The sequence below is a fragment of the Stegodyphus dumicola genome, chromosome X2, assembly GCF_044657685.1.
Source record: "Stegodyphus dumicola isolate Sdum_Otavi_A_Nest chromosome X2, ASM4465768v1".
Classification (NCBI taxonomy): domain Eukaryota; kingdom Metazoa; phylum Arthropoda; class Arachnida; order Araneae; family Eresidae; genus Stegodyphus; species Stegodyphus dumicola.
The window spans coordinates 178065778-178085466 of record NC_140781.1 but is presented as its reverse complement, the minus strand read 5'-3'; the positions used below and the strand labels follow the sequence as shown (position 1 = coordinate 178085466).

At 32.0% G+C, this 19689-nt stretch overlaps 1 protein-coding gene across 1 annotated transcript in view; it reads right to left on the bottom strand.

Moving 5' to 3' along the window:
• Positions 1 to 3442: 3442 nt before the first annotated feature.
• LOC118187086 (integrin alpha-9-like) overlaps positions 3443 to 19689 on the bottom strand; it is a 106642-nt gene continuing 90395 nt past the window's right edge. Inside the window, exons 22-27 of the mRNA XM_085809674.1 lie at positions 19115 to 19228; positions 18613 to 18888; positions 14212 to 14334; positions 13342 to 13443; positions 5962 to 6084; positions 3443 to 4941 (exon numbers count right to left, since the gene is read on the bottom strand). Of these exons, the coding sequence (XP_085665800.1) occupies positions 4828 to 4941; positions 5962 to 6084; positions 13342 to 13443; positions 14212 to 14334; positions 18613 to 18888; positions 19115 to 19228 (852 nt within the window). The 3' untranslated portion in view covers positions 3443 to 4827. The remainder of the gene's footprint in view (positions 4942 to 5961; positions 6085 to 13341; positions 13444 to 14211; positions 14335 to 18612; positions 18889 to 19114; positions 19229 to 19689) is intronic.

The window sequence follows — 19689 nt, the reverse complement described above, 5'->3', positions numbered from 1 at the left end:
GAGAGTACCGACTAATTTGCCAATCGAAATTTTTTCGTTTTCAATAACCTCTGTGTCACTTTCTTCAGTATCGGTAGCGAATTATAATGACGAGGAATTTGATTTAAATCATATCAAAGACGGAGTACATCGAGATGAAATACTACATTTAGTAAGGAATTATAAGCCAAATAAAATAAAAACATCTGCCCTGAAGATAAGGATAGTGCTGACAGATCGACTTCCAGTTTATTGCGCGCTGCGACGTCCCCCCCCCCGCACACGCAGAGCAGCGTGAAATTGATAAACAGATTTCGGAATGGTTAAAGAAACAAAGGATATGCCTTTATCCATTTTTTTTGCAGCAATTCCACTTTTTGTTTGATGGACGTCGAAACATGCTTTTGTAGATTCTTTGGCAGCTCCAGCATCGGAAATTCTATTTGACCTAATCGAAAGTTCAAGCTTACTTTTATAAAATTGCTCTAACAGTCTGCAAAAAATAATAAGCCGGATCCAATTCGAAGATTAAGGAACAACGCAATCTGCAACATTAACTGAAGTAGATAATTTTAGCTTAGCTTATACCGTCCGTTATACATTAAACGTGCATGCGTAAACGTATTATGCGCGCACGCATGCGTAAAGGCCTATGCGCATGCGTGAGCGCATTGTGCGTTGACACATGCGCAGAAAGTTTGTAGCTTTGAGGTCCGAATTATAGATCATTCCGGATTATGGGTGTCCGGATTAACGACTTTTGACTGTATGAGCTGTTATTTAGTAGAAAATTGTATAATCTCTGATTGGTGATTTTGGTTGCTGTAGAATATCTATTAAGATTCCGAATTATGGAAAACAACTTTGACATATGCTATCTTCCAAATAATCTGTAAAAAGCATTTCTGGGAATTTCATGCCAAAGTGCCCAGTAACAAGCAACTTTTGGAATGAGGCTGATTCAGACATCCATTCTTAATTGCATTTCCTTCCCTATTTATTGGCAATTGAAAGGGGCTGAAAACAAACTACAAAATCTGTTTTCTCATACATAAATCTCCAAATACTTTTCTTCAATATTAAAAAAAGAAAAGATAATTCTACAATTACCAGTATTTTGATGCTGAAATAACCATGGAATTTTTTTTAAATATCAAAACCGTTATGAAACAGAAAACTCCAAAATTTTTGTTTAATGTTTAAAAAATTATACGTATTGCACTTATGATTTATTTTTGCTGCTTTTTCATTTTCCACTTCAGTGTGTGACAATTTTGCATTGTAAATACAATAATACTCAGTTGTGTTATGCAATCAAAATGTACAGTTTTAATAATAATCTAATACAAATCTCGATAGGAATTAACACATAGGGCATGTTTGATCTCAATAGGAATTAGCAAATAAGGCAATACTGAAAGGAAAGTAAATATTACAGACACAATTTCTGTGATCCCTTAATATTTGTGATTTCAAAGCGGGTTTTGACAGCTTTGAAAAGCTGTCAGAAACTTTAAAAAAAAATACAAGTTATATTATAAATGTATAATAAAGTATTAGCTGTATAAATAAAAAAAAAAAAAAAAAAATAGTATACTGAATAAGCATTACAGAAACAAAATCACACTCTAAAATTTTTAAATGTTAATTTTGATCGCCAAGTATAATTTTATTTAAAAAGTCTCTAAATATGAAACCTGTAACAGTTTAATCCAAACTTGTATCTCTGGGGCTGAGTGGTGTTAAGACCATTGAATGCTGGTAGTTCAATTTGATCCCAGGCAAACGGTGCATTTCCCCATGTGTAATTCGAGTACAAGCCAGATGCCCTGAAAAAGGCTTCCTTCCTCTTAGACAAGTAGCCCTTATGGCTTTGTCAATTCAAATAACCTTTAGAAACGTGTATCCTCAGACACTCTGCTAGAACTCTGTGTGAAATGTTTTGAGGTTCCTTTGATTGGTCAGATTTACATCTTCTATTTTTAGACTTGAACTAATTTCATCTCTTCTGCTTATTTCAATCATATTAAATTTCCTTCCAAATATGGGTTCTCAGCTTGCAGGATTTTAATAGCATAATGGCATAAAAGAAGTGATGTAAATGCACTGAATTGCTAATAGCATCAGTCTGAATGCTAAATGACCTATTTCTTAACAGAATTTCTTACTTTTAACTGAATAATAAAGGAATTAGAGGAGCACCAAAGCTCATCATATTTTGGAGCTCTGGTGCAGTGTAACAGGAATTGCAAAGCCTCAGAAAGTATAAGATGCTAGCTGTAATTCTGAACTTAAACTCTGGATACAGAAAGTGAGCTGGAAAGATGTTTAAAGTGACACTGTACCGTATAAATTGATAGAACCTTTTATGTCCATAGTATTTATTCTGAAACGGTCATGCTCTTCAGTGCATCTGAATTTCTAGTTGTTTGAAGTTAACATCAGTCCACATTACTCGGGCACTGGGATTTTACAGTATGCTGAAATAGGAGGGAGGGAATTTTTTTTTTTCATTTTTGAAATATTCACATATAAAGTCTGTGGAGAGTTATTTTTTAAACTTTGATGAAACAAATCTATAAAGATAGTGATAATAGTTGACTCTGAGTTAAGACTTAACTTATACTGCTCTTTCATATCCTAATTGCAAAATATCACATTTCATAGTTTAGATTAATGCGTTAAACAATTTATAAATTTTCGCTCCTTTATGCAGATATATATAATGTTTGTAATAACTTTGTATTAACAGAACTGGAAAGATTGAGCACCAGTGTCTGCATGAAGTTTTTTTGTAAGAAATTTAATGATAAAATGGATCTTTTATATATACTTCAGGAAAAAATATTTGATAAATAATTCTTATTTTTAATGGTCTTTGTTACCTATAAATTTTGATGCACTTTAGAAATCCATAAGAATTTTTTTAAATCATTCCTGAAATTTAGATATATTTTATTGTAAGACTATGATGATAAAACCATTTATTGCATTCAGAAATGAAAAATGCAAAAGTTGCAGGAAAATTATGCAAGGTTTTTATTTTATAGTTTTAAAAGTGGAAAGTTGAAACATTCGTTATATGGAAAATATTCTGTTGAAGTATTTAGTCACTTGCTAAACAGACATACAAAAAAAAGTACAGAAAAGATAATCTGGCATAAAAAATTTTGTATTCATGCAGCAGCAATGTACATAAAATATAGATGATCTAAAATATGCTTTCTGAATGGCAAAGCAGCCCCTCTAATAGAGGTTATTTCAGGATATGTGTAATTGTGGAAAAAAAAATTTCCATATTGGCCATTGATTGCTGGATAGATTGCTTAATAAAATGTTTTGTATTTGAAAATATTTTTGAAGCCTGTAAAAGAATAAGTACATAAATAAAAAATTCCAACTCAGATAAAACTGTTGTTCTTATTCAATTTTAAATATAAATTTTTTAGACAGTTCAGACTAATTAGAGAGAAACAGAACAAAAATATTTTTTATTATATTAATGTCAATTTTTACAGTATTTGAAACAAATAAGGTATTTGCTTAAAAATGAAGATATACTTATTACACCGCAACTGTGAAGTTTAGTCGTAGCGCAAATCGTTAAAATTAGCTATGTCTGAAATAATTATTCAAAAAAGCATACTTTAAGATAATTTAAAGAAATTTACATTGCCAAGCATGATTCATTTGATTTTGGCACATAACTTATATTCCATATAACATTTAAGTATAATTTAATAATTATTACAGTCTGACTATATAACCAACTTATAAAAATTTTAATATATATTTTCCAATGATAAAAATGATAATATATACAATATGAAAATAAATAAAATATGAACATGGATACATTTCAGTAAAAATATATACATATTTTTGTTACACAGTTAACTGGACATGCTTAAACAAAAAATATAAATACAATAATTACAGATGAGAACGCATTTTACACATTGTGAAGAATGAAACAATGCAACCAGTCTTGTGCGAAGAAAATTACTGAATGATTATGGTTGTATCTAACTTAAGACAGCTAAGTAACCATTCTCAATATCAGATTTAATAAACTGCAAGAAATTTCATCTCACAGAGTTATAGGACTACTTGCAAAATCAATAAAAAATTGCATTTTGAATTTAGCTATTTTCTATCTATATTTAAATTATATTTCAAAATCTTATTCTTTTGGAGGAAAATATTGTCCTCTAAAGTATCATTCAATATTATTTACGTTATTATTGTGGTTACATTTCATACTTCAGATTATTTACATAAAATGATCATATTTTAGAATATTAAAACGTTTATAGTAATTTCTAGGAACATTTGAGCTTTCAATAAAAAGCTCGTCATCACATTTCACAATCTTAAAACTTATTTTGCTTAAATAATTTAAAAGTTCATTCCTATTGTTTTCATTAATTCTGAGATCAAATCAAATTATCACAAACATAGCACAAATGAGCAAAATACTCATATGCAAATAATGACTGTATTGCAAATAGGTTTCTGTGCAAGTAATGTACCTGTCGTTTTTATAAAACGTTGTAACCATAAAGATTGCCCAGATAATGTTTCTATTTGAAATGCAAATTGTTTTCTTAATCAACAAGTTCGCTTTAATCGATATGAAATGTATAGTCGCTAATAACAAAAACTCTAGGAAAAATATCCAGCTTTGAAAAAATATTCACAGTAAATATTCATGAAATTTTCTCTTTTTTGACAAGCTAAATTCTGTTTTCCTTTTGAAGAAGCTCTTTGGATTGAGAATAGTTTCATGTCCACTGCATTTGGCATCAAAAATGCTATTATAGTTTTAAAATACTCGAATGACCATGATTAATTTAAAGCTTCTCTTTCATTACTTTCATCATAAGCTTCATAATGTTTACCGTCTTCTTGAGTCATCATTTCTTGCATCTTTTCTTTCTGTTTTCGTTTGAAAAAGCCAAACTGAAAGAAAAAAGCAGGATCTAATAAAATGAAAAATTTTTAAAAGCTCTGAATTAACCGAAAAGGAAGGGAAAAAAGTCTAAAAAAAAAACTTATTTTTTACATGAATTTTAAGAATTTACAGTTCTTTTACATTGAGATGCTGAAACAAAATGCAGTTTTATTGCACGATATGGGGCCCGCTAGGGGGGTAAAAATATGAACTGTAATTCACTAATAACTCTTGCTCAAAATTTACCCTACCAGTTAAATTTTTATGTAGAAACTGCTCTGATATGTCAATCTGTTGATTTTATATCCATTGGTTAATTTTATGACTTTTTTGGAAACTGTCCCACTATTTATCTACTGTGCAAGAAATATTTTTTCTAAATGATGTGAAATTTAATACACTTTCTGTTGGGTCAGGTGTGGTGGTTAACAGATTAAGGGAAAATACAGGAAAACTATCTGCTTAAAAAACCGGATTATGATTAAAACAAAAGGCTGATAATCAACTTACACAAATGGAAAAAAAGCGCGAAACATTTATACAGCCAGCCCGTTTGTGGGGCTGGAACATTATTAATTATAATGTTAAGTGGTTTTATTCACTTTGGCACTGGTAGACTGTTGGGAGAAGAAAGATACATTAGTTTGCTGTACGAATAACAAGAACATTTTAGTACCATAATTTCAACAGTGTATTCATCCATGCCTTTGGAAAACTTCTAAAGCATTTCCCGTGTTCTCAATATAGATTTTTATATTTTTATTTCCTTTCCAAAATGTATTTATAGACAGTAGTTAAGCTCTGTTTTTATTAATTTATGACAAAAATATTTATCCAACATAACACATTTAATTATACTGTGTTTCAATAACAGTGTATTTCAATGCTTTTTAATGTTCCAATGAAATAGATATCAGTAAAAAAAATGAATAATTTTCGTTATTTTTAAGAGATGAGAGAAACTTTAAGTCAGTACAGAAAATCATTAAAAAACAAGAACAGTTGATCTAAATCTTAAATATACTTACTTTAATAAGTAGAATAAGAATAACTATAAGTAGTAAAATTCCAGCTCCTATACTAACAAAGATTATCCACTGTGCAATTTCTTCAGATGGAGGAGGACCAGGATAAACAATAACCGTTTTTACCTGAAATTTCATTATTTAAAAATAAGTATTTAAAATCTGTATTTATTTTCCGATATGCAAAGATAAATCCAGTTTTCAAAAGGAAATATATTTTTCGACTAATAGAAATTTGTTTAATTTTAATAAACTAATAAAATATTTTACTAAAATAAAATACTGATTAGATGCGGTCAAATCATAAATTACAAACGACATTAAACACGGAGAATGCTGGAAAAAGGGGGAGACTGCGCGCTTCGGGGTAGGGGGTCGTTTAAAAATCTTAACTTCTCTGCATTCAGTTTTATAGAGAGGAAGGGGGGATTAATTCTTTGAATGAATGAAATTTTTTTTCCGTATGAAAATGCATTAGTGAACGATAAACTGTAAGGCACATTTGTTACATAATGGATTTGCATTTCGAACGCTATGTTACATGTATACGAAGTATCTGACAAAATAGTCTTAACTAAAATGTCTTTCAACCTTTTCACGGCTAAGGACCATTTTTCAAATTACAAATACATTGAGAGTCGCTGCTTTTTGCTAATATTCTGATACCAAACATTTAATTGTTTTTGATCCAGGACTTATGAATAAAATAATGTAAACTAGACGGCAGCAAATTCTTAAGAATGAAATTTATAATACTGAAAATATATTATTCATGTAATTATTGATTATATACGTATTAGGTAATATGGAATTCTTAAATTATATATGTCTATATGTATATACCTATATATAAATTGAACAAAATGTGGAAAAAGTTATAAAATCTCAAATATACAATGTTCACTAACGTAAATACATTTATGTAATATAAATTGTTAGGTGAATTAATTAGAAGTTTTTAAGTTACATACAAGGTGTCTATAATTAAAGAAATCTATTTCAAAGCTGCCTACAAGCGAAACTAGTGAACAGAAAGTTGTGAAATTTTGTGATGGAATGAGAAAGTTTTCAGTGGAAAAAAAAATTAGTTGCAAATAGCGTCACTAGTTTGCATTATATTAATAAATTATACATTTAGCTACATCTTTACAAAAAATTTTGCTACCAAAAAACGCTATAGAATGTGCCCATAGTCAAGAAAGCAGATGTCAGGGCACTTCAGGTCATGGCTAGGGTTGTTACACCACCGACATATTTAATAATGGTGGTGGTGTTGCAGACATGAAGAAGACTATTTATGGTCAATTTAGATTTTTTAGTAATAAAACTTCCAGAGGAAAAAGAGGAGGAAATTCAAGCAATATTTTTTTTTTTTTTTCCACTCAGGGTTTAGATTTAAATATTAAAATAAAATTTTTACCTACTTTCAAAAGAAGGCCTTTCTAAAAATTCCATTAACTTATTACATGCTTTTAAAAATGTCACCTTATGGAATTTACTTGGTAAAGTTATACATTTTCTAGGTCTCCATATTGCCAAAGATTTGATCATCGACTTTTGCAATTTTAAATTAAAGAAAAGCAATTTTTTCCATGAAAAAATTTACTCTATGATACAATTTAAGCACCCATTGTATGATCAACTCCAAATTCCTCAAATCTGCAAAAAGTATAAGCTGCTTCCAAACCAATAGCTCCAAATAACTCCGTGTTTTAAGTTTGAATAAACTTTAGGAAGTATGATTGTTAATCACCACGATGTAGTAGCTTTTAGCATCTGTTATTGCCAACTTCATGATTACAATAAATTTGTGGATCATTAGTGTTGTGGATCCTTAGTTAGATTTGTGGATCACAAGCAGATAGTTACAGGTGATCTTAACATCATTCAAGACTGTCAACTTCGGCAACTCATGAAATTGGGAACCAAATTTCGTCCCACTTTCTATCTTAATAAATACGATTGCTTTAGGCAATTTTGCAATGATTTGAATAAATTTATTATTTTAGCTAGCAATTTAACTAACTTACCGACTACTACCTTTCTAGAATAGAAAGCTGCCATTTGCAAAGTTTGTGAACAAATTCTCTTTAATCTGCCAAGCCTTAATCAACTGCACGATAAAAAAAAATCTAGAATCTCAAATTAAGAAGTTACAAGAACGTTTCATTATTACCAAAATAGACAAGGCGAGTAATAATTTCAGTACTATTTGAAAAAAACATTTATTTTGAGCTTATGCAAAAAAGAGTTGCTTAGCACTAGGGCCTATCAACAAGTTTCTTCAAACACTAAAATTCTTTTAAAAAAATCCACTGCCTTGCATAAGACTCAAAATTCGTCCTAACAAATTAAATACAGTACAAAGTCCGAAATTCGAACGTCCATTATAAGGAATGATCTAAAAATCCGGACTTCAAAACCATCAACGTTTTTTCTCGTAGGCTTCACGCATGCGCATTTGATTCCCCCTCCGCGCATAATAAAACATCTGGAGAGTTCCGATTATTAATTTCACTTCGACACTAAGTAAAATACCTTGTTATTGAAGCAAAGATCATTTTAGCATAAATTTGTACGATCAGTAAGTTAGCTCCGTTGCTGCGTATCTGCTTGACACATATCTCAAACCGAAACATTCCGCATACATACTTGATCTGACGCCAACCTGGCGAATAATTATTTATTATACTTTTCTTTCATTACCGCATGTTTATCAAAATATGACAACTTGCGCCGGCCCTCAATAAGGCTTAAGTATATGTGGGAATTTTATTCAGAACTCTGATAACCCTTAAGCATGTGCAAGAAATAGACACAAGTACCATTATAAATAACTAATACAATTCCGGCTTGTCTCCGCGCGATAGAAGCAAGATAAAATTTAACGGAACAACTTATAGTCGCCAAGCTCATGATGCACAGCCAAATATGTATAGTGAAGGCTAGCTAAATTTGATGATGATGTTAACCGCTAATTTTAAAGGTTTTCGGATATCGCAAAACAAAGGTGAAATTTTCCAACTAATGGATTTTGTAAAGAAATGTGGAGAAGCGGTAATAAATGAAGATGATATAAAAGAAGTTTTTCATTGCGATGACAATGCTTTTCAATCATCAATCAATTAATGAATGGCGAAATTTGTATTATGGTTCTAGATCCATAAAATACTTCTACTGTTAGTGAAGAAAGTTAGAGAAGTTACTGAAAACGAGAAAATTTTGTTTGACAAGTTAGTCGGAATTCTCGAAACAGCAGTTTTCAACAATGTAACTAAACAAGAGATTATGGCTGTCTACAGAATTAAAAAGAAAGTATTATCACAAAAAAACGAAGCAACTTAAACAACTTACATTGAAAGAAATGTTTAATAAGATAAACAAATAAAGAGTAAGCTTTTTTTTAAGTAAATTTTGATACCCTTTAGTTCATAAATACTTCATTATTTCAATAAATCACGATTTCATATTTTTAATTTTATAATTTCTACATGCTATCTTACTAGATTTAAACTGATGATCTAATATCGGAAAAAATCCCAAATCCGGAATCGCCGAAGTCCCGACAAGTCCGGATTTCGGACTTTGTACTGTAATAAGTTTGCAAATCTCTATGCTCTTCCTAAATTTTATAAACTCCTGTCAAATTTAGATTCATTGCTAATAGTGCTAAAAGCTTTCTAAAAGAACCTGATTGCCCAGAAACTTAAACTAATTCTGGATCTCTGGATGTTGTTAATAATTACGATTTTCAAGATCTACACTGCAACTGGATGATTAATAACAACGAAAAAATTCTCGAGACATTAAATTTACTTGAAATAGAGCATATTCAATGTTACGACTTCGAAAACCTTTATACTACTTTACCTTTAGATGAAATTCATAGTAGCCTCTTCACTCTCCCCAGTTTCTTTCCGGAGATTCTCACGATTAGTTCTCTTGAAGAATGGAAACTTTTCCTCAAAAGTGTACTTATTATTACAATTATTTGCAATTTGATAACACAATCTTTAAGCAAGAACAGGGAATACCCATGGGCGGAAACTGCTCAACTGCATTTTGTGGGCTATTCCTTTTTACACAAGAATTTAAATTTGTACCTTCACTTGATCTTGAAGAACGAAAATATTACCAACACATATATTGATGATGTTATTGCCTTTAACAACTTTAACAAACTAGAACATGCTAATATTTACCCTACTTGCCTCAAACTTAAAGCCACTAATGCTATTCAAAATGATATTGTTTACCTAGATCTTCAAATTCTCAATTACAATCTTATTAAAATATTTGACAAGCGCAGAGACTTCAATTTTCATGCACTTAAACATACTAATTGATTTTCTAACATTTCTAAAAAAGTCATTATCAATACCATTAATGCACAACTTCATAGAATCAAAAGTATCTGTGATAACGCAGACCTCCTTCAAGAAGAAATACTCTACTTCATTCAAATCTTAAAAAACAATCTTATTCCCAAAGCTATCATTAAAAATTCCTTAAAAAAAGCTGGCATTTACATCTTATTTTAGATTATTTGAATAAGATAATGAAATTTTTACTTAAATCCCAAAGGAAGGTAACTGATGGATGGCTAATTCAATTGATCTAGTGTAAAAATGTAACATAGTTTCTTCTACTGACTCCATTTTTCTCTTAATTGGCACAGACTCTCAGTTAAAATATTAAATTTATTATTTAATATCGCTGTTTTTTTGCCATACCTATACTTTTATTAATTTTAAGGGCTATTTTCATTTCACAAGGCGCTTGACCGCCATCTAGCGCGAAGAATTACGACCTTTTATTAAAAAATTGCTCATTTTTCCAATTTCAACACCTTTCGGCCAGATTAGCACTTTCTTAAAAATTAGCCATTTTGTTTTTCAGCTTCACATGTATTCACGACAAAGTTTTGAACAAGACGCCATCTTGATAAAAATAGCTTACATCATTTACCTTCTGACACCCTCAACCAAAAAAGGCAAGTTTTTCTCCCCCTTTGGCCGTTGCTTACTATTGGCTATTGCCTTTTTTTCGTCAGTTTCCCTCCCCTTCGACGGAGCTTCACCGTATTGGGGAAATTTAACTACTTTGCTTATCTGGTAACACTCCTATAGAAAGCTGCGTTTTAAGGTAACCCTGTGTAGCTATTTTGATCATTTTATGTTTAAAGGGTCGTTCTTACTGGGGTTTATTTGAGCTAAAAAGGAGTCAGTTCCATGTGTCGACTAGCTCCACTATGCCTGCAGCTCAGATTTTTCAACTTGCTGCCTTATGGGAAAAAAAGTGGTTTTGGAGATGGGTCAACCATGTCAGTTGTCTCCTTTAACTCAGATTAACCCCAATGGGAGCGGCTTTCGGCGTAAGTATATTTCGTCCTTATTTTGTTTTATTCTTTGGTCTTTGCAATACCCGTTTCGATACGTTTTTATTATGTTTCTTTTGGTTCTTCTCATTAAAAAGTTTATAATTTTCAATTTAGAGGGTTATCCCTTAAAATTGTGTAATTTTTAGACTAATAGCTTTTAAAGCTATTTTATTTGTACATTTGCCTAACTAGGCTTTCGTGTATAGCTTTTTTTCTTGTTTAATAGTAAGTTTTACATTTACAATATAAATTACAGTTCGTAAATAGCCTTTTAGCTATTTTATTTTAATTGCACCTTTGCATAACTGAGCTTTCTTGTAAAGCTTTTCTTGTTAAATAGTAAGTTTTACATTTTTAATTTAAATTACGAAGCGTCGGGAAAAAAGCGATATAATGGAGACTTACCTAACTTTTTTAGATCATTAAGTTGGAATTTTCTATTAGTGAAAATGCGTTTATAGTCTCAATTATAATCGTTTGACGAAATGTGCTATAGGTATTAACTTGATTCGAGTTTTGAGCTGCTTTTCCCTTCATAAAATCCGTCTCAAACCTCGAATTGAGCTATTTACCATTTGTTGCAATTTTTTGTTCATATCATGTATTTTTGTAATATGTTTAAATTTTACAAAAGTCCTTTTAAAATTATTTGTGAGTTAAAATTTATTAATTTTTTCTCACCCTTTTTGATTTTGAAATCATCTCAACTTGTAATTTTAACATTTAGTTTTTACGAGATTGCTTTTACTACTTTATTATTGTTTCTCGTTATTGAATGATTTTACATTTTTGCTAAGGAACTATAGAGTCAAATGTTCTTTTTAGCATAAGCTTTTAAACGTCCCTCTTATTCCTAAATTAAAAAAAAAAAAAAAAAAAAATTGCAGTTCAATGCGCAAAATTCTTGACCACTAAGGTCTTTCTTATTCATGTTGTCTTGCTACTTTTATATATATATATATATATATACATATACATATATACACACATTGTTTATGCTCGTCACTTAGAACTTTTAATATATCTGGGGGAAAATCAATGTGAGAATCCCGAAAATGATTCTTAGTGATGCTAAGATTATTATTACTACGCAATTTCATGCCAGAGGGCTGAAAAAAATTCCATTGTTTAAAGGTAGATTAACATTATGCTCATATCCTGGCCTAAAAATAAAGGCTACGACCCAAAATTAAGCAGATTGCTCATAGGAAGCTTAATTAGAAAGCAGTTACAGGAAATGTTAATCAATGCTTAATATTATCATCTGAATTAAAACACTTACTCCCTATTTAAATCAAGTGTATGGCAAACAGATATTCGGCATTTCTAAAGTAAAGAATGGTGAATCAAAATGAGTTATATTTTCGTTTTTCTGACTGCAAAACCACCTTAAGATACTATCAGAGTTAATCTTTAAATCATTCCAATAATATTCAGAACAATGAGGGCTATTATTCTCAACTATAATTCACTAATGCAAATCATATTTTGCTTTCAAATGGTTTTCATTAACTACATTAATGATGTTGATAACTTGTAGAAACTATAAGTACTTTATTATTAATGCTTATGTACTATATTATTAAAAAGCTTATTTTTAATTACCTCAGTTTTTGTACTGATAAGCAATAAACTATTATAAAATGAAAGAAAAGAATTAATAAATAAAAGTAATTATTTTCTAATATTTGGGAAAATTTCATCAGATAATATACAAAAAAGTATCTTTAATTGTTTTTAAACCACCCACTTCCAGCTCCATTATTCCTTATATGTTATTCCTTATATGCTGATACTGAACGAAACTTAAGTTATTCCTTATATGCTGATACTGAAAGAGACCTAAAAATCTCTTTCTTTTACAATGTATCTCCTCTAATGACTTCTAACACACTTGTTTACTTTCCCTTTCGTAATTAACATCAAGGTAGTAGTTAACGTCATTCTTCCCTTCTTGACCGCATTTGAAACGACTATAAATAAAGACATGAAACCTAACTTACCGTTGTCACATCTGGGTGGTGATTTTTAGGCTGAACATCAGCTTTATCATCCCTTATAAAAACTTCACCTTTGGTAAAAAATTCTATTCTGTACCATGGGTCCTTTAAAAAAGATTTAATTATTAATTTTCCTCGGGAAAAATTACAGCTAAACTAATATATATAATATAAAACATAATAATCAAAAACCAGAAAATGAATGCAAACTTTAATTGATTACAAAAGCAATGGAAGTGCTTTTGTGTTAAGACGTACACTTGAGGCTTATACACACAATAGATTTTTTTTTTAGCATTTAAATGACAGCGATGACTTTTTTTTGACAATACATCATTTGAATAACAAGGAAAAACTTATTTAAAAATATTCACAATTTTTGGATCTGAAATAAATTCTCTTCTTAAAAAGTGGCGGATATGCGCCTTATTTAACTCCTTGGTCAATGAACTGTGAAAATAAAAATCTCTCTATTTCTGATCTACAAGATGTTATTTCTCCAAGCTTTTAACTATTTTGAAAAATATTTATTATTTGCTACTGAGGATGCAACATGTACAAAATATTTCGTTTATTCATAATCCTCGCTACATGCTGAAAATGTACACAGAAACATTTCAATCATACAAGCACTGAGTAAAATGACAACATTCAAATTTAGAGAACTAACCACCAGTCTGATATTATTTTAAGACGTTCTAAATTTAACTGAAAAGCGATGGACTTATTTTTTAAGCAAAAATCTGAATTAAAGAACACATATATTCATAGACATTAGTGGTTGCTATCACAATTTCACTAATCAAAATAGCTTAATTTATAAAAATTGATAAATTCTTTTGTGAAAACGTGTTGTAAATAATCAAAACTTACTAGAACTTCATTGAGTACCGATAGATTCACTTGTACTGAAACTGCGATCCTAGCAAATTTCCTAATGTCCGAAAATGGAGAAGCAGAACACTGAATGGCCATGCAATGTGCAGTTTCACAATTCTAAAAGAAAAACATTTTGAATTTTAGTGCATAATAATGAGGAATTAATGATACTTAACATCAAACAATCCAATATTTCCTTTCCTCAGCAGAGAATATTTTCCTAAACGAAAACTACTTAAATCGCATAAATTTGGTCGCATCAGACAGGCAAAGAATATATACTGCTCGACATTGAAAATGCAACACCAAGAAGGAGTGGTCAGAAATTTATGCAAATTTTAGAGTCGAAGCACGTCACTGAGTTATGCGAATGATGTGAAATGCGCAGCTCTCCGACGCACGTGAAGTAAGATATAAGGGAAGGAAAGCAGGCCGCCGTCAACGAAGGCACTTCCAGCAGATAGACGATTTTACAGGGGTGTGGTGATCGGACTGAGAAGGGCGGGTTGGTCCTTACGTCAAATCGTAGCTCATACCCACATGGATGCGAGCATGGTGCGTCGGCGATGGCGAACATGGTTGGAACAAGGAAATGTGGGAAGAAGGAGGGGTGCAGGTGCAGCCAGAGTGACGTCAGCACGCGTGGATCGACGCATCCGCCGACAAGCTGTGGCGGTTCCGCAAGTCACTTGTGCCGCGATTCTGCAGCATGAGCAAGATACCCTGGATGTTCCCGTGTTGACCAGAACCATTTCCCGTCGATTGGTTGAACGTGACCTGCACTCACGGCGTCCATTAAGAAGATTGCCATTGACCCCACTGCGTAGACGCCAACGTTTAGAATGGTGCCGGACTGGAGCGATGTGGATGACAGAATGGCGAAACGTCGTGTTCTCAGATGAGTCACGCTTCTGTTTATTCAGTGACAGTCGCCGCATAGGTGTGTGACGTCGACGTGAAGGCAGATCTAATCCGGCAGTAACTGTGGAACGCCCCACGGCGCGACAACGTGGCATAATGGTTTGGGGCGCTATTGTCTACGATTCCAGGTCAAATCTAGTTCGTATTCAGGGCACTATGACGGCCCAACGATACTTGGATAATGTACTGCGGCCGGTAGCAATCCCCTACCTTTAGGGGCAGTCTAATGGAATTTTTAGCAGGATAACGCCCGACCACACAGTGCTCGCATCCGCCAACATGCTCTGCAAGGTATACAGATGCTTCCCTGGCCACCGTACTTTCCTGACCTGTCACCAATCGAACATGTGTGGGATGTGATTGGACGCCGTTTGCAGACTCTGCCCCTGCCTCGTTCAGAAGACGAACTGTGGCAAATGGTTGAAAGGGAATGGAGAGCCATCGCTCAGGACACCATCCGCACTCTTACTGACTCTATGCCTAGACGTGTTTCTTCGTGCATCGCTGTCCGCGGTGACCTACATCCTACTGAGCCGATGCCGTTCTCGCTCTGTATTTTGATTATCATTTTGAAATAAAGATCACTTATTGCTACTTGCTTTCTTTGTCTTTTTTCCAAATTTCATCACTTTCTGACCACTCCTTCTTGGTGTTGCATTTTCAATGTCGAGCAGTGTATTAATTTACTGTGCAATCTTCATGGCAACGAAAAGGAAAGAAGTCAAAACATAAAAGACCTGCTGTTAGTGATTAGAGAACATAAAAGGAGCACACATGGATGTTCTTCACATTTTTTTTTTTTTTTTTTTTTAATAATGAGTGAAGTAATGGATTCGAAATCCGCTAGCGTTATGCTAGTAATCAAAAGAAGGAGAGGAGGAAGTGCAAGCAAGACCTGTGAAGTAATGGCTGGATTATTCAACTATGATAAAGCCTACGAGGGTTAACTTTTTATAACCCATACTAATTTGATTCAGAGCATTCCAGGCGATGGAATGATCCTTGGATTCCACCCAGTTCTCAAATGATAATTGCTAATTTTGTAAAATACTCTGCAATATAGCTACATCAGTTGACCGATTTCATATATGTGGAAATCATCGACGACCGATGCTAACTTAGCGAATACCTAGTGAGGTTACGTCATCCCAACTTAGCACAGTGCGGAGCAGTCGAGACAACGCTAGATAGCGTCCAGACATGGAGAGGAGCGGAGGCAAGCAGACGGCTTGTAAATCCTCCAAGAGTTGGTGGAAACAGACGGTTTCCTTCGATGTTTAAGTTCCTTGTAGCCAAGCCGATCATATTTTCTAAAGATAGCTGTGGTTGTTACGAGTGTATGAGAAATGTTCATCATTACATGAATCCTGTGTGGACTGAGTATAACTATCATGACATCACCTGCAATATTAATTTTTACTTAACTTACCTTTTATTACTTTTATCTATTTCTTATTAGTAAAATAAAGCATTTAATAATGCAATAGACGTGCTCACCGTGTGTGTTTTGAAAGTAAATTCTACATATATAACAATTAATTTAATCTCTTGGATGTAGAAAAGTTCGGTCGCATACACTTAATGAGTGACCTATGGAAAGGAAAGTAGAGTCAGTTGGTAAAACCATCAAAACCAGAAAAGTAAAACTGTCGGGGAACTTTGAAGAACATTACAATTATGATGTTTAAGGTATGCTGTAATAATATCGTGTTGAAATTAATTGTTGGCATTTGACATGTCACTATATTGCAGCATATTATGCGAAATTTCCATGCACGACTGCAATATTACGTACTTTTAGATTAGTCGGTGTCCGCGGATATGCCGCTAACAATTTATTAGCGTCTTTCGGTGATGAAATATATTTTCGGTATCAGCCGATCGAGAACACATGGTTTTTACTTATTTATTATTACTTTCCGACTCATTGTTTGGCAATTGCATAAGATTGTTATTCTCAGCAACTGTCTCTGCCTTTATACGGACTTTGTTAAATAAGAAAGCTAGTGCCTTCTCTCAAACCGTTTCTAAGCTATTGTCCTAATACTTCATTGGGTATTGCTGACATTAGATTTCCTTTGTATATCTTCGTCGTAAACAGTTTTATTGTGTGAGAACTAGAACACTCGCGAATTTTCGGTAAAGTACCGTAAGGTTAGAAATGAAGAATTGCTTCATTTCCTGGCATGTCTAGTAAACACAAGTTGCAAAATGAAGTAAAAATGCAGTAAAAATAAATACGAGACAAATAAACGTTTCACGAGCATTATCCGCCAAGAGTATATTAAAAATTGCGTAGCGCATACAGATGCTTCTTCTAATTGGTCTAAAGTTTAAATTTAAAATACATAATCATTCCTATCTCCAAAAATGAGACAGAGATCATTAATACGAAAACAAATAAAAAATTGTATAAGAATCTAAAGCAGCTTTGGTTGTCGAATGTTTGCAGGAATCAGAGTCAGAGTTGTATTTTTGGAGGTGTGTCGGCGAGTATAGCTTAACGCAAAAGTACCCATGCTAAAATTATTTGTAATGGTAACACTCTTTCTAATGCAATTTTTAAGACATAAATAAAGTCTTAATAATTTGCAGTTCGGTGCATTTCCTGTTTCTACTCGTAACAAAGGTTATGCATATTTTTACCATATTCCTTCAAACCGTTGTCCAGAAAATTAGTTCATTTCCTCAGGCCCTATTACATATAATTTCGGACATAATAAACAGATTACAGGCTAAAAAGATTAGCTAAATTAACAAAAATGTTTAATATGCTTAAAATTACTTTTCACATTATCATATAAGTTAGCAAAAAATTGTATCTTCAAATTTCGCTTCAAATTTTTAATATTTTCCTAATTTTAGAATTTGTGCTCATTATTCAGATGCCATATACTTTCTTCAGAAAATTCTCTTTTGATTAAGATAGACTCAATATTTTTATATCTAACAGCAAAGCAGTATTGTGCAGACTTAGCTACCATAAAGTAAGTCACCGAAGAAACATTTTTTCGAAATGGTTATTCACTGGAACAGACTACTGACCATGTCATTATTTCAGAAGTAATTCAGGTACGCATTTGACGTATAATGATGTGTGGTTAAGATGTCTTCCTTAGTCATCTTTTTTTGTTTTGTTTTGTTTTCCCCATACAACAGTTGTCATTAAAGAGTTCGGAAATCGGCATCCTTATATGCAGAGAAATTTATCTTTAAACATGCTGTTCCTTTGAAAATATTGTGTTTTCCTACTCCTAACAACAATGCATTAGTATCATTTTAATTCTTGTAACAGAATGGTAATCAATAACAACTTATGCAATAATAACAAAAGCAAAAATGATAACCGACTAAAATCTAAGATTATTAACATTTAGTACGTCATAATTATTCAAATTTATACTTGAGATTCAGTAATTTATATAATAGATACACTTAGATACTCTTTGTGCCTTATTCACTTAAAATACTTACAATAACTACATCTCTTCTTTTCTTTGTTGAACTCGTTTTACTTTCAATGCTTTTTTTGGAACGGGAAGTTGCACGAGTACTTGAAGAATCAGTTTTCTCCATCTCAGTTTTATTTACAAAATTTATTTTTGCATTATTTTCTCCTTCCTGCGCAATTAATTCATCCTCCCTAAAAACATCCCCTTGTGTTTTCTTTGTTTGAGGAGTAACTGGCTTGATCTGAAGATAAGTATCATTGCACTTAGCTGGAATAGTTAGCGGTTTTCCACTGTCTGCCTAAAAGAAATTATCAATATATAAAATAAATGAATAAATAGTGAATTTGTGATATAGGAAACTTATGACTTATTGTAGTTCTGAAGCTGATTATTTTAAAGTAACACATTCTAGAAAGGAATAAAGATCTACTCAAAAAAAAAAAAAAAAAAAAAAAAAAAAAAAAAAAAAAAAAAAAAAAACTATGGAATTAAGTATAAAAAGAACCATGGGGAAGCTTTCTTACTTCTAAACTGGTGAAAGTGAGGAAACTGACAAGTCCACCTTTTCCTTCAAATGAGGTTGGTATATATAAAATTATATCAATGATCTGTAATGGGCTGGGTCCATGATTTGTAATCTAAAACAATTTTGAGACACATTAATAATAATACATTTTCAGCATTTTGATGTAAATAAGAAAAAAATATTAACAATTACATCTTAATATGGGTTAAAAGACTTCTTATCTTTTTTACTAAAATACTGACCTCCACTGAAAATTATCTATTTCGCAAGCATGCTCGCACTAAACTCAACTGGGATGACAGTTATGTATAAGATTTCGTCTTAAGTACTTATGCTCCCTTTTAACTTCTGAAATATTCTATAGCTGTAGAATTCGGGATCTACCAATAGTCAGAAAAATGAAAATGTTGTATACTTCACATTATTGGTAACAGGAAGCCGTCAGCAATCAATAAGGATGCAATAAAATCTTTTCCTTCTAATATTAATTTGTCTGCTGCTTTTATTACTATTATAAATACGATTTTAATGCTTAAGGGCACAGGGGAAACTCGCATAAGCCCATGCGTTGAA